Source organism: Nerophis lumbriciformis, linkage group LG07 (assembly GCF_033978685.3).
Source record: "Nerophis lumbriciformis linkage group LG07, RoL_Nlum_v2.1, whole genome shotgun sequence".
In the NCBI taxonomy this organism is placed as follows: Eukaryota; Metazoa; Chordata; class Actinopteri; order Syngnathiformes; family Syngnathidae; genus Nerophis; species Nerophis lumbriciformis.
Window position 1 is genome coordinate 20,785,314 of NC_084554.2, and position 24,317 is coordinate 20,809,630.

At 36.6% G+C, this 24,317-nt stretch overlaps 1 protein-coding gene across 6 annotated transcripts in view; it reads right to left on the reverse strand.

Moving 5' to 3' along the window:
- Positions 1-593: 593 nt before the first annotated feature.
- Positions 594-24,317, reverse strand: part of LOC133609765 (leukocyte elastase inhibitor-like) — a 43,108-nt gene continuing 19,384 nt past the window's right edge. For 4 of the 6 annotated variants that reach the window (XM_061965674.1, XM_061965673.1, XM_061965671.1 and 1 more), the window contains exons 3-10: positions 20,440-20,610; positions 19,065-19,208; positions 17,082-17,199; positions 12,381-12,523; positions 4,654-4,731; positions 4,463-4,552; positions 4,202-4,382; positions 595-1,241 (exon numbers count right to left, since the gene is read on the reverse strand). In XM_061965674.1, the coding sequence (XP_061821658.1) occupies positions 1,015-1,241; positions 4,202-4,382; positions 4,463-4,552; positions 4,654-4,731; positions 12,381-12,523; positions 17,082-17,199; positions 19,065-19,208; positions 20,440-20,610 (1,152 nt within the window). In that variant the 3' untranslated portion in view covers positions 595-1,014. Of the gene's footprint in view, positions 1,242-4,201; positions 4,383-4,462; positions 4,553-4,653; positions 4,732-12,380; positions 12,524-17,081; positions 17,200-19,064; positions 19,209-20,439; positions 20,611-24,317 lie in introns of all 6 variants that reach the window. The other 2 variants (XM_061965669.1, XM_061965670.1) reach the window with 2 other exon arrangements.

The following is a 24,317-nucleotide window of genomic DNA, read 5'->3' on the forward strand; positions in this document are numbered from 1 at the left end:
GCTCCTGATGGGCCGTGGTGAGGGCCTTGCATGGTAGCTCCCGCCATTAGAGTGTGAATGTGGAAATAGTGTCAAAGCGCTATGAGTACTTTGAAGGTAGACAATCGCTATATAAGCATAATCCATTTACCATTATGTGTTCCGTGAAAGCCTGGAAACAATATGTGCTTATAAAGTACATATTTTCTTGCTAAATTATTTGTTCTTTCCATTGTGACATTAAAAAAATACCTGTACTGAATGCAATTGCATACCTTTTAAACCTTGATTTGATCTAATAATGCAACAAAATATATTATCATACATTCCAAAAATGTTTTGGGTTAAAATAAAATAAATACCTAAATGTTTGTTTGACAAATGATTTCAATGCAAGTTATCCATCAAATTTTACAACGTAAAAATTACAATGGACTTTAAAATACTGGTGACTGAGATGCCATTTTTACCGCATAAATAACTTTAATACCGTTTTGCCATATAAAGTAATACACTATGAAAATGATAACCGTAGATTTTACTGTAAAACACTGCTGTTACTGTTTTTCTATTCCATTTACAGTGAAAAATGTTCTAAAAAAACACACCACAAATGTTATAGTAAAATTCTGTGGCCTTCAATGGAAACAAGTTTGACATGCTTGTCTTAGAAGATTAACAAAAAATGGCATGCATTTTCTTTTTAATTACCGTATTTTTCGGACTATAAGTCGCAGTTTTTTTCATAGTTTCCAGTGCGACTTGTATATGTTTTTTTTCCTTCTTTATTATGCATTTTCGGCAGGTGCGACTTATACTCCGGTGCGACTTATACTCCGAAAAATACGGTATTTTTAATCCACAGGCATGAAATTGAAGTTACAAGAAGACATTGTGATGAAGAGAACAATGACAGCAAAAACGGCACTTTATCCACGTAATGATTTGAACACGGTTACAATTTGCAGGAGAGAACAGAATAGCAGTACTAAAAAGAGCGATCACTACAACAATAGAACTACATACAATACTGTCTCATTCAGGGGAGGAGTACTGGCCAGCAAACAGGATTGTGTTGGTGGGGTTGTATCGTATGAAGAACAAGAAGGGGTGGTCAGCGATGAAGGTGTGTGAGATAGCTGATGCGCGCTCCACAAAAACAAGGGCTGTTGCTGCAGCAGCCTCGCTTCCTTCCTCGTTGACCTCCACAAATGACTTATGGATGACTTTGGACAAGACCAGGTCGTTGGCAGCAGACATGCCTAAAGCAAAAACAATATTTCAATATTGTTGACGTGCAGGTAATAAGGAGGTTTAACGAACAAAAGGCACAACATGTACATTCATCACAATAGACAAATGAACCAGTGTCGCAAGGAAGGCGACACTGACAGATAAACCCCCCTGATTAGTGATCAGAGGCAGGTGAGTCCTCTGATCACTAATCAAGAGCATGTGTGGCGAACAGTGCTCAGAAGCAATTGTGAAGTCACGGCAAGGCACAATCAAATCAGGAAGTGGAACAAAAATAAGAGCGCTAGACAAGAATGAACACTAAACACATAAAAACAACACAAAAGCTGTCAAGCAAAGAATGACAAATATAGTGCAACATGTTTCTGTTGATGGCTCTTGGACTGCTGACAGATCTCAACATTAGCGGTCGTCAACATTACCGCAACCAAAAATAACCATCGCTTACATTTGTGACTTTGACCAAACATAAGATTTTTAAATCTATGGGAGTTGCATTTAGAGGGTTATTGGGAGCATGTGTTCAAAAAACAAATAAAAAGATGCTGTACTTATTTATGTATTTCCTCCTCGTGTCGGTCTTAAACAATGACTGACATGTAGATTATTTGTTCTGATTTAATCAGCATTTCAGTTTTTTTGATGGCATTTCAGTTCGGCAGCAGTTTTTACAGACTTCACACACAATTCGTCCAGAAATTATCACATTTAGTTTACATGAACATGAATCTGTGTCTGTGTGTATGTACAGTATGCTAATTAGGTGTCCGAATGGAGAAATTCTTATCCAATCGTATCTTTAAGTTACTTAAAGAATAGGTTACGCTTGACTCTTTGAGTCTGTAATTCAATATATATTTCAACTTTATATTGTTTTGATGCTTCAAGGTGTAGGGTAGATTTGTTTGATGGCACATTTCAAGCAATTCAAGCCCCGTCTCTTAAAGTGTTGCCCCCTGTACTCAGCCAATTATGCCCCCGCCCCCCAGCTGAAATCAAAACTTAACACAACAACAATCCTAATATTCTTTGACCCCTTGGTAAGTTAATCAAAATAGGTAGCTAAAAACATTTTCGTCATTTAGAGAGCCTAAAGTATTCCTTTTACAGTTGTTGGAAACACATTTTTATAAAACGTGTAGTTAGACAACATCACGCCTAAAAATATTGAGTGAATAGAGGGATTTCGACTTTACCCAGAAGTGCATCGCCACAGCCATTTTGAAGGACGAGCGTCATCGTTTACGATAGCGTATTCAATTTCCACATACAGTAGCTAATCAGAGCAAGTTTGGATGAAAGCAAGTTTGTTTTATACATATCTAAGCCATGCCTTGGTTTGATTTCACATTTTCGGGACTTCCCAAATACATATAAACAGGTACCAACAGATAAGAAAAGTTATTTTTCATAGGACCCCCTTAAGCAGGTTTTCTGTATAAACCACACGTCTTTTTTTAGTGGACATCGACTGATAAACTTTTTTTTAGGGCCGATGCCGATACCGATTATTAGCAGTGAGTTGATAACCGATATTTGAAGCCGATATTCATTTGCAATAAAAGTTATATAAACATGAATAGTATACGTCAGTAAACAGCTGGACAAGGCTTTAGGCTGGGTTTTTTTTAACATTATTTTTAGGAAGCAGCGGACCAGTAGCAACATAATGTTTTATGTGATGCTAATGTTGTGATTAATTTAGCAGCAAAAAACATGAGAGGATTTTACAAACACCTTTATTATGTGTGTCTAAGAGGAACACCAACATTGGCATTTGAAAATATGAGAAATCTCCTGATAATTGGTAAAAATATGGGATTGTTCTACATCATAACAACTCCACTTCTATTCAATTTAACAGCAGTTTATGGATTTAATACATTGTAAAGTTTCCTTGTGAGGAACCCTGTTATATTGGTTGGTTGGTTGGTTGGTAGTTTGAAGTTTACTTCGAATATGTATAAAGTTTCCATATGATACATCACATATTTTATATATTTTCATTTGTCTTTACAACATGTCCGAAAAGGAGAAGGAAGAAGCAAAGCTTATTTAATCCTATCCCTTTTCCACTTAATAGCAATTACGAATACATACACTTTGTTCACTTCCTGTTGTCAATTTGTTACACAATTTAATCAATAATTTCTAAATTGTATGATTTATATGAAATACACAATTTCTAAATATGGCAAACATTTAAACAACTCTGGGATCCTTCATGTAGCTAAGGTGGGACATTTTTCAAGCTGGCCGACAATTTCTTCTTCAATATTACAGAAATGAGCTGCTGCCTGCTCTTCTTTACGTATTATATAAGTCCCCTATTTGTCAATGTACACAAAGTGTGTATTTTTGGCAGAGATAGATTTTCTGTCATCTTCATGTCCATCCATCTGTGTTGGAATGTTATTTGACTGAATCACGAAACATAAAAACTCGCTATGCTCCCACACTGCGACTGTAGCGGACGAAGACTTGTCGTAAGATCGCTGTAGTAGCAAAAATGCATAAAACGGGAGGAAGACTCCAGGAGAGAAGGAGAAAAACTCGAATTTCCGGCAAAAAATGGAAGTTCTTGTAAGCAGAGAAGACATGCTGTTGGCGATCAGCATTCCAAGGAGAGAAATGGGGGAGGGGGGAGGGTGGTGGTGGTGGGGAGTGGGCGAGGGGTGAAGGGAGAAAGGCCGTCTGAGCACCGCAGCGCAGCTTAGCAGAAAGGAGCACTGGTTAATAATACTAACTTACTTCTTTACATATCACTCTTTTTTTCTTTTCTTCATTACTAAATACTGGTATCGTGTGTATACTGTATATTACACATGTAAATATATATATATATATATATATATATATCGATAAAATAAGGCTAATACCATTATATGTCAAAATGCTATTTCAATCATTCATTGAGTCCAAATGACTGTATTGTTATTTTTGTCAGCGCAAATTAGTCATTCCTTACCAGAGAAGTCGCTCCTGCTGCTGTCAAACGCATCCACCATGCCCATGCTGCCCAGAATGCTCTCTAAGTCGTAGGTCACCTCCATCTTGAATCTTGGCAGGCCCACCTCGACCTCTTCTACAATCATCATGTGCGAAGAAGTCCACTCCATTAATTTGGAATATGTCAGGGCTGTCTTCAACTGTCAGGAGGGGAAATTACGATATTAAATAATGCGTTATCGTCAGTGGTGTTGCTTCTATCACTGAATGTGTGTTGTACTTTCTCCAATCCTGTCATGTCGTCCTCAATTTCATTGGGCAGGAAGACAAGCATACTTAGATCCTTTCCTTTGTAAGGCAGCTCTAGGATCTGTCAAAGCATCATTTTGATAAACACAAATTCATCTGCATAATGACATATAATTTCATCCATTTCATGTTCGTCATTAAACAAACAAATAATTTCATTACCTGGCAGTTGATCTCTGGGATGAAAACGATAGGGAATTTACTTTTCTGAGTCATCATCTTCACTGGTTTGGTGTCATTCTAAAATCAGTAAAACCTTAATCAAATATACACTGAAAAATTGCTAATATGTAACTTTTTTTTTTACAAGTTTGTTCTTAACAATTTATGCCAAGTTTTTGACCATTATTTCTATTATTGTTATTATTGAATGAAAATGTAGTTAACTAAGCTACAAGTAACTTTTCATTAAATGCAGCTAAGCTACAGGGGATGCTATCCCCAGAGAATTGTAGCAAGTTACACGGCAAAAGTAGCTTGCTACATTAAAGCTACATTATATAAATATATAACTTAATGTACAACTTTCCACCCAACAAGAGAAAAAAAGGCTCACTTTGATTGTTTATTAAAATAAACACGAGCTAGAAACATGCCCTTTGTATCACTTTTTAAAATGTATTTCAAATTGCATACCATGTACAAAATGAGGGACAAACACAGGAAACAAATTGAATAAAAGGCAGTGATACAGTAATAATGATAAATAAACATTATAATAAATACCAGAGGTGGGACCAAGTCATTGTTTTGCAAGTCATAAGTAAGTCTCAAGTCTTTGCCCTCAAGTCCTGAGTCAAGTACCAAGTCAAGACAGACAAGTCCCGAGTCAATCCAAAGTCAAGACTGGAAAGTCTCAAGTCAAGTCCCAAGTCCTGCATTTTTAACCACAGACTAATATATTTACACAGATTGTGTATGCTTTTAAAACGCTGTATTTTTTTATTAAAACAAGTACATTTGAAATTGCAGAAAAAAAATAGTGCTGACATTGCACTTCATAAAAGCACTATTAACCAGTCATTTTAAACATTTAACTCATTCCTTTACAGAATAAACAAATTTGAAAAAACAAGTGCAACTGTACTTATTTGCACAAAAGTGTTAACATTGTATTTCCATGGCATATTGAATTGTAACTCGTTCCACAGCAGTTTCTATCCTGTTCTTACCTTATCTCATTGGTCTCATCTCATACTGTATGTGTGTTTATGTGTGCGTACACATGAAAATCATAACAAATACATGACATAATATATATATGATATTATAATATTCAAATACTAACATTGTTGGGTAAGACAGAATTTGGTTTTATTCTGAATCCAATGAAACAGATTGGTGGTTTTAGCTGATATAAAGACTTTCAGGTGTTTATGTATGTTTATGTTTAAGTAATTGGCAGACGGTTTTATGCAAAGCGACATACATAAAAAATGCATATAAAACAACCACTGTAAACATTATCATTTAAGGGAAGAATGTAATACAAAATATCAATACAAAGTGTCAAGACAGAATAAACTCTCTACTGCTGCAGCAACAGAGATGCAGTCTATAGGTCCCTAAGATATATAGATATCTAATGTATTCATACATTGTTTATGTAGGATATACGCATGTGTATATAACCTAATCATATTGTTTCTTCAACTTAAAAATAGCTGACCGTTTTTTTCCCCCTTCTCTGTGATTATATTCCCAGTTTTCACAACAGTGGTTAAGTAGTTATTTAAGTAATAGATCTCGATATGTGGAAATTAATAAGACTAAATCACAGCCAAGAAGAGTAACTTGTGGGGTTGCACAAGGCTCGATTTTTGGACCTAAGTTATTTATACTATATTTAAATGATATTTGTTCAATATCTAATACATTGAAATGTATTATGTTTGCAGATGAAACAAATGTATATTGTTCAGGAGAAGACTTGAAGGAAGTGTTGAGTGTAATAGAAGTTGAGTTGATTCAGCTAAAAAAATGGTTTGATATCAATAAGTTATCATTAAAGGATAAGAAAACTAAATTTATGGTGTTTAGTGGTGCAAGGACAAATTGTGAAGCAAAATTTAAATTAAATCAAGTGGAAATTGATAGAGTATATGAAACTAAATTCTTGGGAATAATAATTGATCATAAATTATGTTAGAAACCGCATATTGAATATATAAAGGGAAAAATATCCAAATCCATTGCCATTCTTTATAAAGTAAAACACATGCTGAATAAGAAATGTCTGCATATGTTATATTATTCTTTTATTTTTCCATATTTAACATATTGTGTTGAAGTTTAGGGAAATGTTTAAAGAACAAACATAGACCCAATAATTAAACTCCAAAAAAGGGTCATTAGAATAATACACAAAGCGTGCTACTATGAACATACCAATCCATTATTTATAAGTTCAAAGTGTTAAAATGTTCAAATATTGTGTTTTTAAAAACAATGGAAATTATGTTTCGAGTAAAGAACAACAGCCTTCCAGCTTGTATTCTTAGGTTATTTCAATTAAGAGGAGAAAACTATAATTATATTGATTTTTGAAATAGGTAAAGCAAGAACGAATATTAAATACAAATGTATTTCAGTTTTAGGAGTTAAATGGTGGAACAAGCTCAGTGATGAGCTGAAGACATGTACTTGAAGAAAACATTGAAAGGTGAAATAATTGAAAATTATAAAATATAGTAACAATTACTTGATTTTGATTTTTTTTTTAACGTTGATGTTCCAAGTAATCTTATTTTCAGCGAAGGTTTAGGATAGGCAAATATAAGCTTTGGCTTCAGCCGATTCCTTTTTCTGTCATGCTTTTTCTTGTCTTTTTGTGTGTAAATGTGTATGATTGTTATATATGTATAGTCTGTACTCTTAAACTGGTCACACAAAATGGTTAATGGTTGATGGTTGATTATATGACCGAAATAAACTTATTTCACTTATATCATACTTGCTGCTTACTTAAAAAAAAAACACTTACCTTTTACTATTTGAGGAGCTTTTGTTCTACCATTTGAGTACTGGCGAGCGATCTCTGAATCCGGGCACATATCCTTCACGGATTTGTTGAAAACAACCGCGAATGAGAACGGAATGTTGCTTGCAAGGTGGCCCATAATACTGCGTTGCTGCCCCCTTGTGCTTCTCTGACCGTTCATGAGTGACTATATTCATTCTGCCACCGTGTTATGGGTTATAGATAAACCTATGGATAACAGAGACATATATAATAGTCTCCTTTTCAGGTGAGAGGACACCTTTAAGGCACACCCCCAATATTGTTTGTCCGGCTGAAAATTTTGGATATTACAATTTGCTGTAGTTTTGAAGCAATGCGTGATGGGAATCCGGATGTTATGTGTCAGTGTATTAACGTGCCGGCTGGAATAAACACATGCTGAGAAATAGCTCCGTGCCTGCCTACTTTATGGGTTATAGATAAACCTATGGATAACGGAGACATATATAATAGTTTCCTTTTCAGGTGAGAGAGGACGCTAAAGGCAGTGCCTTTAAGGCACGCCCCCAATATAGTTGTCCGGCTGGAAATCGGGAGATTTTCGGGAGAATGATTGTCCCGGGAGATTTTCGGGAGAGGCACTGAAATTCGGGAATCTGACGGAAAATTCGGGAGGGTTGGCAAGTATGACTCACATTAATGTGTGTTCCACGTTTTCCATGTTGAGAGCAGTTTTGATTTGGGCTTACAAGGTAAACAACTGCAATTAATGTTTTGGGCATTGTTTTATCAAAAAGCATACATTAGTCCAAATGTGGCTAAGTAGACACATTGTGGGTTTCCTGGACGTTGTTTACATCGCTAAAAGAAATATCTAACGAAGAGAATCCCTCTGCCATCTTCCACTAGTTCTTTTTTTTTTTTATTGCCTGCTTGAATATTTACTCTTCTCTTCTCCGACTCCCTGTCGTCATTTGAGATGTCCGTGTCTGTTGTGATTTCCCTTTCTGGTTCGGTGACCTGCCCGATCTTGCCTTAATCTTAACCAATCGTGACTCACCATAGTAAACCAACCAATCATGGATTTTCTTATACGTATCAATCACTCAATCAATCAAAATGTATTTATATAGCCCTAAATCACGAGTGTCTCAAAGGGCTGCACAAGCCCCAACGACATTGTTAGCTCAGATCCCACAGAAACCACGTAAACCAACCAATCATCATTAATTGTTCCGTATATTTTTTCTCCTGCCGGTTCAGTTGCACTAGTCCGTTTCTCTCTTTCTTTTATCTTTCTCTTCTCCCTCTTTCTTTTGTAGCTTGTAGCTTTGTAGCTAAGCTACCCGCTACATGGGTCTAAAAATAGCTAAGCTACAGAAATCTTTACTCGTTTAAAAAGTAGCTAAGCTACTGCCAAGCTCCGTGGAAATATAGTTAAGCCACGTAGCTTCGCTATATGCAACGAGCTACTGCCCAACACGTTTGTTGCTGTGGTTGTGCGCGCTGTTTACGAGTAGCGTGTTTTTCCCGTTTTTATCAAAATATAACTATATATATGAACATTGTGAATGTGCTGAAATCTTAATTTATGATTGTTGCCTTTGGTAAAAACTTAACTCTTTTAGGTTTTTGCTCATTTTTGATTTCTTTCATTTAGACTCGCTGAGTTGGGGCTTTTTGAAATACTCATAGCAAACATGTGTTTAAGATATACAAATAATATCAAGATAACACTTAAAAGGGAAAGTATACACATTAAAAGAATATTTTAAAAAAACTTTAAGGAAGTCTTCAGTGCAAACTCATGAATTCTTTGACTCTGCTCCCCTGGACTGGAGTGTAGCTGCATGCTTTCTCGTCGTTTTGCAACATCTTGCACTCTTCCTCCCTTTTTAATTACGTCTAGAGGAACTCTGAAGAAATGTTTATCCTTTTCGTGATTTGAACGACTCGTACAGCAAAAACAACACAAGCATACAGCATTTTCTCTTCAAGAAAGGCTAAATGGCGCCCTAGTACCCATTGAGGACAGAGCTAGCTTGACCACCACGCATATTTAATGGGCGGGACGTGAGCCAGACGTGACGTCAGTAAAATCCAAGCAATACAAAAAAGCTAATTTAATTAACAATTAGTTAATATATAATTAATATCATATGTAATTAATTTATAATCAATCTAATGACACATTAAAACATAAATATAGCCTATAAAAAACACAAATACATTAAAGTAAAAGGAAGAATGTACTGTATTTATAATGATATTTTTTTACTTCTACAATGTACAAACCCCGTTTCCACATGAGTTGGGAAATTGTGTTAGATGTAAATATAAACGGAATACAATGATTTGCAAATCCCTTTCAACCCATATTCAATAGAATGCACTACAGAGACAATATATTTAATGTTCAAACTCATAAACTTAATTTTTTTTTTTGCAAATAATAATTAACTTAGAGTTTCATGGCTACAACACGTGCCAAAGTAGTTGGGAAAGGGCATGTTCACCACTATGTTACGTCACCTTTTCTTTTAACAATACTCAATAAACGATTGGGAACTGAGGAAACTAATTTTTGAAGCTTTGAAAGTGGAATTATTTCCCATTCTTGTTTTATGTAGAGCTTCAGTCGTTCAACAGTCCGGGGTCTCCGCTGTCGTATTTTACGCTTCATAATGCGCCACACATTTTCGATGGGAGACAGGTCTGGACTGCAGGCGGGCCAGGAAAGTACCCACACTCTTTTTTTACGAAGCCACGCTGTTGTAACACGTGCTGAATGTGGCTTGGCATTGTCTTGCTGAAATAAGCAGGGGCATCCATGAAAAAGACGGCGCTTAGATGGCAGCATATGTTGTTCCAAAGCCTGTATGTACCTTTCAGCATTAATGGTGCCTTCACAGATGTGTAAGTTACCCATGCCTTGGGCACTAATGCAACCCCATACCATCACAGATGCTGGCTTTTGAACTTTGCGTCGATAACAGTCTGGATGGTTCGCTTCCCCTTTGGTCCGGATGACACGATGTCGAATATTTCCAAAAACAATTTGAAATGTGGACTCGTCAGACCACAGAACACTTTTCCACTTTGCATCAGTCCATCTTAGATGATCTCGGGCCCAGAGAAGCCGGCGGCGTTTCTGGATGTTGTTGATAAATGGCTTTCGCTTTGCATAGTAGAGCTTTAACTTGCACTTACAGATGTAGCGACGACCTGTATTTAAGTAACAGTGTTTTTTTGAAGTGTTCCTGAGCCCATGTGGTGATATCCTTTAGAGATTGATGTCGGTTTTTGATACAGTGCTGTCTGAGGGATCGAAGGTCACGGTCATTCAATGTTGGTTTCTGGCCATGCGGCTTATGTGGAGTGATTTTTCTAGATTCTCTGAACCTTTTGATGATACTATGAACCGTAGATGTTGAAATCCCTAAATTTCTTGCAATTGCACTTTGAGAAACGTTGTTCTTAAACTGTTTGACTATTTGCTCACGCAGTTGTGGACAAAGGGGTGTCCCTCGCCCCATCCTTTTTTGTGAAAAACTGAGCATTTTTTGGGAAGCTGTTTTAATACCCAATCATGGCACCCACCTGTTCCCAATTAGCCTGCACACCTGTGGGATGTTCCAAATGATTGTTCGATGAGCATTCCTCAACTTTATCAGTATGTATTGCCACCTTTCCCAACTTTTTTGTCACATGTTGCTGGCATCAAATTCTAAAGTTAATGATTATTTGCAAAAAAAAAAAAAAGTTGATCAGTTCCATCCATCCATTTTCTACCGCTTATTCCCTTTGGGGTCGCGGGGGGCGCTGGAGCCTATCTCAGCTACAATCGGGCGGAAGGCGGGGTACACCCTGGACAAGTCGCCACCTCATCGCAGGGCCAAGTTTATCAGTTTGAACATCAAATATGTTGTCTTTGTGGCATATTCACCTGAATATGGGTTAAAAATGATTTGCAAATCATTGGTATTCCGTTTATATTTACATCTAACACAATTTCCCAACTCATATGGAAACGGGGTTTGTATGTACTTACATATTTGAAAAAAAAAAATTTCAAATATTTTTCATGATACAGTGGAATCTGTTGAAGTTTATGTCAACAACATGTTGACCAACTTATCCACTACTGTTATTATTACTCAAATGTGCTGCTTAAGTTGATTTTCTTTTGCTATCGAAACAAAAATGTATGCTTATATGATGTCAAATAATATAACGCAATTACCAGAACAACTCTGCTAGATAAAATATCATGACTACATAAGAATATACAAATACGCACAAATGGAGGGAAATAATATCAACAAAAACATCTGTAATATCAGCTGTGCTCCTAACGTCTGTGCGCAGAGTCACAAGTCAATGTGCAAGCAATAGTTAATTTAGTTTTTGATTTTTGGTTATGTCGACAACCGCTTATGTTGAAATAAAGGGGTTCCACTGTTGATTAATGTTTGTCTGTGTCCACACACCATGGATCTTAATTGAGCCCTTCAGTGTTATTTTGGTCTAACTCACTTTCAATTTATTTTGATAAATATTCTTTCAAAGTTCCATTTTAAACTAACTTATTGCAGATTAAATTACAATAGGAAAGAGATTCATATAGCCCCCTTCCTGGGTGGATCTCACATTAGTCGGGGGGGGGGGTAATTATTTCGTAATGCAGTCTCAAAGTTGGAACTGCAACAAAACACATTGCAAAATGTTCAATACTCTACTGCCATCCAGCGGCTAAAGTGGATAATGCACCCCCCCCCCCCCCCCCCCAATTTGTCACGTTTCATATGTCAAGTAAATCGTGACAAATGGGGCTATATGAGTCCCCTTTCTACTATAGTTCCCCACTTGCAGGTGTAAAGTGTAAACCACGACTATCAAACACATCTTATCATATTCACAATGTTACCTTGTTGATTTTAAATGGAGCATCAACAGTCAACTCTTCATTGAACTTTTGGTTCCAGTTGCCTTTGAAATAGATGGCGTTGATCAGCACCAGCCTGGTTGTGTCAGACACCTTGTCCTTCGGCAGTATGTCCTTGATTTTACCTGATCAACAATGTTGGTAATCAGCAATATGCAGTACAATATTAATAAACAGAACAATGCAGTGGTTCTTGGACCTTCGTTCAGTCACAGACCCTTTTAGAATCAATACACCTCAGGAATAGGCACACAAATGATGGGAATGGTAAAAGTGGAAACATCTTAAAGGAGAACTGCATTTTTTGGGGAATTTTGCCTCTCGTTCACAATCACTATGAAAAACATGACAATGGATGGATTTTTTTAATGCATTGTAAATATTCAATAAACGTAAATAAAAGTCCGCTTACAGAAAAGCCAATTGGAGCTCAACTATTTCGCCTATAAAATTCAATAAATAACCATTCAAAAACCGCCAACAAAACTCCATTTACATTTTGTAACTTGAATATTAACCAGTATTAGTGATTCTGTTATTATAAGCGCTGACACGGACCGACTATTTATAGCGGCACCGGGGCAGGCTCTCCATAGGGCAGGGGTGTCAAACTCAAATACAGAGTGGGCCAAAATTTAAAACTGAACAAAGCCGCAGGCCAAGGTTGAACAAATGAACCTTTTAATAGGGACCCAAACAAGTTTTGCATTGAATATTGAACAAGCAAGGCTTATATAACTTTAAAGTGACATGCAAAATCGAGTTTCAAATAATAATAATAATAATCAAAAAATATCAATGGCATATCAAATACAATTTAAATAAAAATGTAATGCCTCTTTTCTATTTGCAGCCTTCTGAGGTAAATATCAACATTAACTTTTTCCACAGGCTAATACATTTGAAAATAAAATAATGAATAAACCAACCATTCAGGACTTTAAACAGCTCAGTTTGCAACACACTGATCTAATCTGATGTGCCCAAACCAGATACACTGTGAATCCACACCAAACAAGAATGACAAACACATTTCGGGAGAACATCCGCACCGTAACACAACATAAACACAACAGAACAAATACCCAGAATCCCATGCAGCCCTAACTCTTCCGGGCTAGTGCATGTGTGTCAAACTCTGGCCCGCGGGCCAAAATTGGCCCGCCGTGTAATTTCACTTGGCCCTTGAGGCAATATCAAATTAACACTAGAGCTGGCCCGCCGATTATATAGAGCGGCGGTGCCGCGGTAACACCGCATTCACCGCTAATTCTCATACTTGCCAACCCTCCCGGGAGACTCCCGAACTGCAGCCGTAACTCTTCCGGGCTGCAATCTGCAATATACACCCCCCCCTCGTCGGTTGAGGTGGGCGGGGTTGGGGTGGGGTGGGGTTTGGTGGTAGCTGGGGTGTATATTACAGCTCGGAAGAGTTAAGGCTGCAAAATGTATTTCCCCCTGAAATCAAAATGTTTAAAGTTGAGAAAGTACATTTTATATACCCACAAAATATATGTATGGCTAGTTCACAAAATTATCCGCAATTGTGGATAAATCCGTTGAAAAAGGGACACGTTACAACACTCTTATGATGTCGTCTACCCTCTTTTCTGTCCATCACCTTTGTCAGAGGCTGCACGAATCCGCACGCACACAGACTCACAGATCCCTCCCCACAGCCCTCAGTAAATAGAGGACAACAAAATCAAATCATAATCAGAAACAAAATCCAATCATATTTAATTTTGTCTTGTAAATAGGTGGGACAAGTTTTGGAATATATCCATTCGCATTTCTTTAATAATGTACATGACTTGATTAACGTGGACCCCGACTTAAACAAGTTGATAAACTTATTCGGGTGTTACCATTTAGTGGTCAATTGTACGGAATATGTACTGTACTGTGCAATCTACTTATAAAAGTTTCAATCAATCAAAAAAAAGGGTGGGAGTTAGCGACGAAGGTGGGTGAATCAGATGCTTTATCTTCTGCAATGAGGAAGTGAACTCATCACCGGCGGCAGCAGCGCCAAAACAAAAGTGTGGATTTAACATGTTCTATCTACATCGTAATATGTGAACACCTGGGAGAACCCGAAGATGACACATTTTATTTTTGACACTATTTGATGCTATGCTATGACTCAACTGTAAGTTAAAGCTGTGTATATTTGCTGCTTCATGTGTTCTGTCAAAATGAGCTGTTTTGTCGAAAAGAGCTATTAGTTTTTATTCCTCTTTAAACAGTGATGAAAACTAATATGTAGGATACCATTATTTGCGTCAATGTGAACTTCCTCACGCTGCATGTGTCTGCATGCTTACTGGGCGGGGCAGCGTGGCTCAGTTGGCTTAGTGGCCGTGCCAGCAACTTGAGGGTTGCAGGTTCGATCCCCGCTTCCGCCATCCTAGTCACTGCCGTTGTGTCCTTGGGCAAGATTCTTTACCCACCTTTTCCCAGTGGCACCCACACTGGTTGAAATGTAACTTAGATAATAGGTTTCACTATGTAAAGCGCTTTGAGTCACTAGAGTAAAGGGCTATATAAATATAAATCACACTTCACTTCACTACTGGTCAGAGAACACAATGCAATAAACAGAATTTAAAAGAACAGGGGAACTGATGACTCCTTGTTAGTCAGTTGGTACAGTAAAACACAACTTGAAAAAAAACATTTCTATGTAGGCAGTGTTGTTAAAGTTTCTCTGTTTAAATACATGGAGAATACAGACACTCCGAGGCATGATGCAGCTGACTCGATGATAAACTAGTTTCAGAATTTTTTTATTTTTTATTCATGAGACTACTGTACTGTAGTTTTGTAAATTGTGTGTGACTATTGTGCGTGAAGTCTTATAAATTAATTCAGTTTAAGAATTAGGCCATTACGTTAAGATACAGTAAATGTGGTGGTTGATAAAATGTGGATATAGGATACTTTATTTTATTTATTTTACTTCTATTTTTTAGTTTCCCCCATGAGAGATTACCACCTTATTGTGGTTAAGAGCTACCAGCAGGAGCTTAGTCTTCAGGTGGGACACCAAAGTTGTGCTGGTGGGAAGGTAGAGGCCTGACAAAGTGCAATTCTCTTCTCCAGGTTGGAGTTGGACACATAGGTCCTGATCTACTGAAGGTTTGCTCATCACCTCATCACCGTTTTGTGAGCACTGTTTTGCGTTGTATTTACCAACTGTGCTAACTGACAGTTCCACACACGGCTGCAGGATCAGTGCTCGCGTTGCACAGACAGAAGATGGACAGACGAGAATCCACTGTCGTGTGTGTGTCAACATTTTTGGATGGTCAGAAAAAAATATATTAGTCAATTTTATAGCTGCTAAAGGACTTAAGGGCTGATGAAAACAAAATAAATTGATGTGTTTTTTTCACATAGAATATATATCATTAAAATATTTTCTCTATGAAAAAAAAACTTCAAGTATGCATTTTTGCGCATTAAGCGGAGTAAATGCAGCCTCTCTCCCATGCACCTTCAGCGGAAAAAAACAAACAAAAAAACCCAACATTTTGTCATTGTAGATATACGCAACATCCTCATTTAAATAAGGCGGTCTGTGCCACTTTATACATTTTCCATACCTTGATTGTTTCACAACGGTGCATGTAACATGGCAGAAAAAGGCTGATCAAACAAAACAAAAAAGTAATTGATGCCTTTACTCATCCTTTATGACATGTGTAAACTTGATAACACACAAAGCTGATCTACCAAGTTAACAAGCTTAAGATTGAGTCTGGTAAATAATCAAAACGATTATTGAAATCCATTTAGTGTGTTTGTCTTCATGTGTATGCAGAATACATGCTGATTATTAGAACACACATTACTGGGAGGAGGAGATGAAAATATAATCATGTAATTTATCGAACTTAAAAGTGTTTTTGTGTCTAAATTTAGCACGTTTGGAAGGTGTGTGCAAACTGGCACCTCTACACACAAATGGCTGCGATTTAAGAAATAACAATATTAGACATATTGTCTATTTGGCAATGACATTTTAGAATCTTATAGCTGCTGGATGACTTAAATAATTAAACAAAGTATATTACTTGGTTTAGTGTCTTCTGAGTTTTTTTTTCTTCATACAATGTAAATAGTATGAAAAAACGTAGAACATGCATTTCTTGTAATGGTCACGTGTATAAATGCACAATCTTCCTCCTCTGATTTTGTCTGCGTTAGCGTTTCTGCTAGCTGCATCGAGGCATCTGGGATTTTCTCCCTGCGTCCACAAAGTACAGTAGTACATTTAATTATATATTGAATTAAATATATAACTTCAAAAGTATATTGAAGTTAAATAAAAATTTTACGGAAAATAATGATGGTTTTACGTGCAAAAAATAATTTGAAAAACGTATAAATTACCTTCTGCGTAGATATTGAGACAATAATCATTCTCATTGTAGATATCAAAGTTACAGTATAAAGTGTTGTACAACATGTACACTGACTATTCTCAATTATGTCCAATAATATTGTCCCAGAGACGATTTACTGTAATACAATAATTGCTGCAATGAGACAGGTATGAAATATATGATAAAGAATATATGTATACAGAGGAACAAAATAATGTCTTCCAATAGTACAAGTAAATGAAATAAAAATTAAGGCACACAAAAAGGATAATGAAGTGCATATTAAAAGTACCTTGAGTTTTCTCATCCACCCAACTATTTATTGTCAGCCTTGCCGCCTCTGCATTTTTCTTGAAATCCACAGACTCCACTTCCGCAAAGTAGAAATTCTTGGTTTCCTCAAGGAATTCCTGGAAAGTATGAGAACACACAATAACTGAATTCTCACACACTGGGTATATTGTACTTGTACAAACACTGTAAAATAACGTCCATAGCGTGACTTGTATACTATAGTAATATTAATAATAATCTAATAATACAATCTTTACACTAGAAGTCACACTTGATGCTCAGTTAAGAATAAATAAAATATGATCAAAAAGCTGTAGGAGATGGCAAGATGGAGAGGGTTACATAAACCGGATGGTAAACATTGTTGACAGTGTACTTGAGTGTACACTTAAACCTAAACAGTGTACTTTTGCTGATGTGTACATTTAAATGTTAACAATTTATGTATGTATTGTGTACATTTAAATCAAACAAACAAAAATACTTACGTCTACTGTGCATTAAAACCTAAACAATATACATATGTGACTTGTATACTATAGTAATATTAATAATAATCTAATAATACAATCTTTACACTAGAAGTCACACTTGATGCTCAGTTAAGAATAAATAGAATATGATCAAAAAGCTGTAGGAGATGGCGGGAAGATGGAGAGGGTTACACAAACCGGATGGTTACCGGTGTTGACAGTGTACTTGAGTGTACACTTAAACCTAAACAGTGTACTATTGCTGATGTGTACATTTAAATTTTAACAATTGATGTATGTATTGTGTACATTTAAATCAAACAAACAAAAATACTTATATCGACTGTACATTAAAACCTAAACAATGTACATATGTTGATGTGTACATTTTGTCACGACCTGACATGATAGGTCAGACTTTGTAAATTAGTTTTTCCTGAGTTTGTGTTTATTTCTGTTTCAGGGCTCTTTCCTTCCGTTTTAGCCACTTCATGCTGTGTACGCTGATTGAGCACACCTGCCTCTGATTAGTGATCCTGAAACTCACCTGCTACTGATCACTAATCCGAGGGGTTTATCAACCGCTTTTGCGTCTCAGAAAAAGTTCAGATTATTTTCAGTGCTTTGTTTGCTTCTATGCTGCATAGCATTCCGTATGCTTTCTGTGTGCTTCCCTGCTGCACTATTTTTCTTTATTAAATAATGTTTTACCTGCAGGCTCATCCCCCTCGTAAAATAGTAAAACCTAAACAATGTATTATGTTAATGTGTACTGTACATTTAAACCTAAGCATTGTACTTATGTGTACATTTAAACATAATGTCCTTAAGTTGTGTACATTTAAATAAACAATGTGTTGATGTGTACATTTAAACATAATGTATGTATGTTGATGTGTGCATTTAAACAATGTACTCATGTTGATATAAACTTAAAGACTCATGTCGAAGTGTAAATTTCAACATAAACAATGTGCACTCATTGGTTGCTTTTAATTATAATCTGTGCTGCCGAAACATTGACTTTTAAAATCAGATTAATCAAACTTTGTATTTTGATTAATATCAATTATTCGCAGAAAATTACTTCTAACTTTAATATTTTGACACAATCTTTTTTTTACATATAATTATTATTTTTATTTATTTTATTTACTTAATAGCTATATTTTATACTCCTGGCACTACAGTCTTATATACTGAACTATATGCACACAGTACTGGTTACATATGCTGCCAATGGAACTTAATCTATATGCTCTTAGGGCATGTGCCAAGGTGATCAAAATAGTTCCATCTAATAAAGCCCCTGTGCTGCAGGCATTGCAGATGCCATGTTTCTACTTACAATGAAGTTAAACTGAACTTTAATGTGACAGTTTGTGATTTTGGGTTTGATCAGAGGTTTTATATTTTTTTCCTGATATCTGATGCAATACATTTGGTTTGTATCAGACCGATACCACTCCTGAGTATCAAATTGGACCAACCCTAACCACAATACATACCTCAACAAACGTGTACGTTTGCTCCCCATAAAGCCTGTTGGCAAGACTCAGGGCGTATTCAGCGTTAGTCTTGTTGAACTCGATCAAAAGTTGTTTGAAGTGGGTGTGCACCTCTTCATGACTCGGCCTGTCGCCTTTCAGAACCTGTGAACAACAAAAGGAAACAAAGACGCACTTCACTGACTCAACATGCCCAAGTTAGTTTTCTGTCTACAACCTTAAAGGCAACCTATGATGAATGTTGTATTTTCTTACTTTTTAACAGTGTTTGGAACATTACCTGTGATTAAGGTTTGTGTGTGTGTAATGTGTGTGCGCGCACGCTTGTGTGTATATATATACATTATATATATATATATATACATATATATATATATATATATATATATATATATATATATATATATATCATCCTTATATATATATATATATATATATATATATATATATATATATATATATATATATATATATATATATATATATGTGTGTGTATAAATGTTTGTGTGTGTACTATACAGTCTTGTGCATATATATGTGTGTATATGTATATATATATACTGTATACACATATGTGTATGTGTGTGTGTGTGTATGTATAAATGTGTGTGTATATAGATATATCTATGTGTGAATATCCATCCATCCATCCATTTTCTACCGCTTATTCCCTTTGGGGTCGCGGGGGGTGCTGGAGCCTATCTCAGCTACAATCGGGCGGAAGGCGGGGTACACACTGGACAAGTCGCCACCTCATTGCAGGGCCAACACAGATAGACAGACAACATTCACACTCACATTCACACACTAGGGCCAATTTAGTGTTGCCAGTCAACCTATCCCCAGGTGCATGTCTTTTGGAGGTGGGAGGAAGCCGGAGTACCCGGAGGGAACCAACGCAGTCACGGGGAGGACATGCAAACTCCACACAGAAAGATCCCGAGCCCGGGATTGAACCCAAGACTACTCAGGACCTTCGTATTGTGAGGCAGATGCACTAACCCTTCTTCCACCGTGCTACCCATAGGTGTGTATATATATATATATATATATATATATATATATATATATATATATATATATATATATATACTGTATACACATATGTGTATGTGTATTTGTATATATGCATAAATGTGTGTGTATATAGATATATCTATGTGTGAATATATAAATGTATATATATTTGTGTGTATATATTTTTTTCATGTGTATAACAGTTCATGACCCCAATAATAGGTTTTCTTTAGATGTTTGAATGATATTTACTAACATCTGACTCCAAGTTATGTTATGTTAATAATTTTTAAGGCAGATTTTCACAGAAATAAAGATCTGGAAAAAAGCTATTTTTGAAACTATTTTATAAATGTACCTTTTTCAGATATTGTGGCAGTCTGCTGCATTGCTGGATCTGCATCCGCATCTGTTGACGCGTCTTTATCTGCATTTGCATCGGGTTCTGCATCTTTTTTTGCGGATCTTGTTCTTCTTCTTTCTCTGGGTCTTGCATTATCGCTTCCTTTGGCTTCGTGAAGCACAGGACCTGAAGGTAAAATCACAGCCATTTTGTGAGTACATTTCCAGTGTTTAGTCAGCAGAGGTGTGGACTCGAGTCACATGACTTGGACTCGAGTCAGACTCGAGTCATGAATTTGATGACTTTAGACTCGACTTGACAAAATGTAAAGAGACTTGCAACTCGACTTAGACTTGTGATTTCACTTGGACTTGAGCCTTTTGACTTGACATGACTTGCTACTTTCCCCAAAACCCAAAGATGAAAAAGTTATTCAGGAGCACTCCTTATCTTCCATTTTGTACGTATTTGTCTGTCAGCGTGTGTGTCTATCAGCGTGTGTGCTCTCAGTACAATAGTCAATCAAATTAGATCTACGTTGTTTTCATCCCACAACATTTATCCAATCAAATTGCAGGAAAACCAACGAAGAAGATTGTCGAACAACGCGCCAGTCAGAAAAAACTGAACGAAAAGTTGGTTTCGTTCGGGTAGAAAAACTACAACTTGGTCAACAAAAAACGAATTGCAATATGCGGTTCGAATATTACAGACGGAGACGCAACAACTTCTAACTTCGTTCGACATTTGAGGATTCACAAAGAAGGGTACATTTTGAATGTAAGCTAACGTTTATTGGCTAAGTAAAGTAAACTTTTATTTGCTGGGTAGTTAAATCAGTGAGGCTGTAAACTCACTGCTAACGTTATAACCATAGACATCTTATAAGTAGACGCAGCATCGAGCGCTACTGCCTACTGGCGCTAACGAGACGCGGGGCCACCATCTTGGAGTGGTGATCCGCTCCACTCAGTGCAATTAATTTGGCACGAGCAATAAACTGTCAGCGCATTTAATTCATTTTACCTCACTGAATACCATTGATTTTCACGCACTTTTTTGTCATACGTGTAGCTATGATAAAGGACACATGTTCTGGTGTGTTTTATTATTCATAGTTTGATTAACAGTAATAAAATATTCTTATATGCTATACGTGAGCAAATGTCCGAGATCAAAACTGGGAATATAATCCCAGAGAAGGGGGAAAAAACGGTCAGCTATTTTTAAGTTGAAGAAACAATATGATTACGGTAGGTTATACATGCGTATATCCTACATAAACAATGTATGAATACATTAGATATCTATATATCTTAGGGACCTATAGACAGTGTTGGGTTAGTTACTGAAAACCAGTAACTAGTTACAGTTACTAGTTACTTTATTTCAAAAGTAACTCAGTTACTAACTCAGTTACTTGAACCAAAAAGTAATGCGTTACTGTGAAAAGTAACTATTTAGTTACTTATATATACAGGTAAAAGCCAGTAAATTAGAATATTTTGAAAAACTTGATTTATTTCAGTAATTGCATTCAAAAGGTGTAACTTGTACATTATATTTATTCATTGCACACAGACTGATGCATTCAAATGTTTATTTCATTTAATTTTGATGATTTGAAGTGGCAACAAATGAAAATCCAAAATTCCGTGTGTCACAAAATTAGAATGTTACTTAAGGCTAATACAAAAAAGGGATTTTTAGAAATGTTGGCCAACTGAAAAGTATGAAAATGAAAAATATGAGCATGTACAATACTCAATACTTGGTTGGAGCTCCTTTTGCCTCAATTACTGCGTTAATGCGGCGTGGCATGGAGTCGATGAGTTTCTGGCACTGCTCATGTGTTATGAGAGCCCAGGTTGCTCTGATAGTGGCCTTCAACTCTTCTGCGTTTTTGGGTCTGGCATTCTGCATCTTCCTTTTCACAATACCCCACAGATTTTCTATGGGGCTAAGGTCAGGGGAGTTGGCGGGCCAATTTAGAACAGAAATACCATGGTCCGTAAACCAGGCACGGGTAGATTTTGCGCTGTGTGCAGGCGCCAAGTCCTGTTGGAACTTGAAATCTCCATCTCCATAGAGCAGGTCAGCAGCAGGAAGCATGAAGTGCTCTAAAACTTGCTGGTAGACGGCTGCGTTGACCCTGGATCTCAGGAACCAGAGTGGACCGACACCAGCAGATGACATGGCACCCCAAACCATCACTGATGGTGGAAACTTTACACTAGACTTCAGGCAACGTGGATCCTGTGCCTCTACTGTCTTCCTCCATACTCTGGGACCTCGATTTCCAAAGGAAATGCAAACCAAACCAACCCAAACCATTAATTTTTTTAAGGCCCCATTTAATGCCCTTTTAGCCTTCATTTCAGTACTGTTATTGCACTGGAGAATAATACAATCTGTTGATCAACTTGACATGCATTTGCATCACTGAACTCTGCTAAGCAATACATACAACACACAAAGACAAAGATATGTTCCAAAGGGCCAATTTGTTTCAGACCAGAACAAATTGACAAAACTATTTTAAATAGCTGCAACATAACATACATAAGTAACAAACAGCATAATAACAACATAGCTGTAAACCAAGAAAGGCACACTACATACATAAAGCCTAACCAGGCGTTTTTTTTATCTCAAGGAATTCTGAAATAAAATCATGTCTGAAGCCCAGAACACTCTACACATTTCCCCACTTAGTTTAGAGAAAAGGAAATATTAGCCTGGCCCACTAGTATCCCTCTTTAGGTTTGTGAACTTTATAGTCTAAACATTTAGAGTGATGTGATAATCAAACACTCTAGAAGTGTAGAATGAAAGAGTATATAAGAGAATTGACAGAGTGTGTGTACCTTCAGTGTGCAGTGCCTCGTTAAAATCCAGCCGCTTTTGGAGGTGGAGGTGAAGTGTGTGTCTCTTTACTAGCTTCGTCGAAGCATGTTGTTTTTGTAGCTGTTTCAGCATATTTGAATTGCGAGAATAGGATCTTTGATCCTAGACAACTTACATTCAACTAAAATGTTCTTTTCTTTGTGGTCGATAAAAGAAACGTACTGAAAATATCTCCATTTTAAGAAACTCGGCTTCGGGGTTCGCCATGACGTCTTGTTAGTAGACACAGACACGCCCCCTCCCACACACACACACACACACACACACACACACACACACACACACACACACACACACACAAGTACACACAGACAGCGCGCGGCGCGCCTCTTTCTTGTTGCCTCTTCCGCAGCGCCGAACACTCAGATCTTCTCAGTTTCTAGCCGATACTATATAAAAATAACGCAAAATAACGCAGTAACGCATCATGTAGTAACGGTAACTGAGTTACTGAATATAAAAAATAACGCGTTAGATTACTATTTACCGCCGATAGTAACGGCGTTACAGTAACGCGTTAAAAGTAACGCGTTAGTCCCAACACTGCCTATAGACTGTATCTCTGTTGCTGCAGCAGCAGAGAGTTTATTCTGTCTTGACACTTTGTATTGATATTTTGTATTACATTCTTCCCTTTAATGATAATGTTTACAGTGATTGTTTTATATGTATTTTTTATGTATGTCGCTTTGGATAAAAGTTAATATTTTCTTTGTTATATTTTTAAACGTAGGCTACAGAACATTTAGTTTTTATGTTGGCATTTCTGGCTCTTAATTTATTTGTTTTATTTTGAAGGTATTTATTTTCTTTTTGTTTGCATATTTAAGTTTACATTTTCTTTGCTACAGAACATTTAGTTTTTATGTTGGCATTTGTTAAGCGTTTCTTAATTTAATATTTGTTTTTGCACTAAACAAACGAGGCCTATTTATTTAACTGTTGATTGCAAGCATTTTAGTAGGCTATTACTATTTTTTTTATTT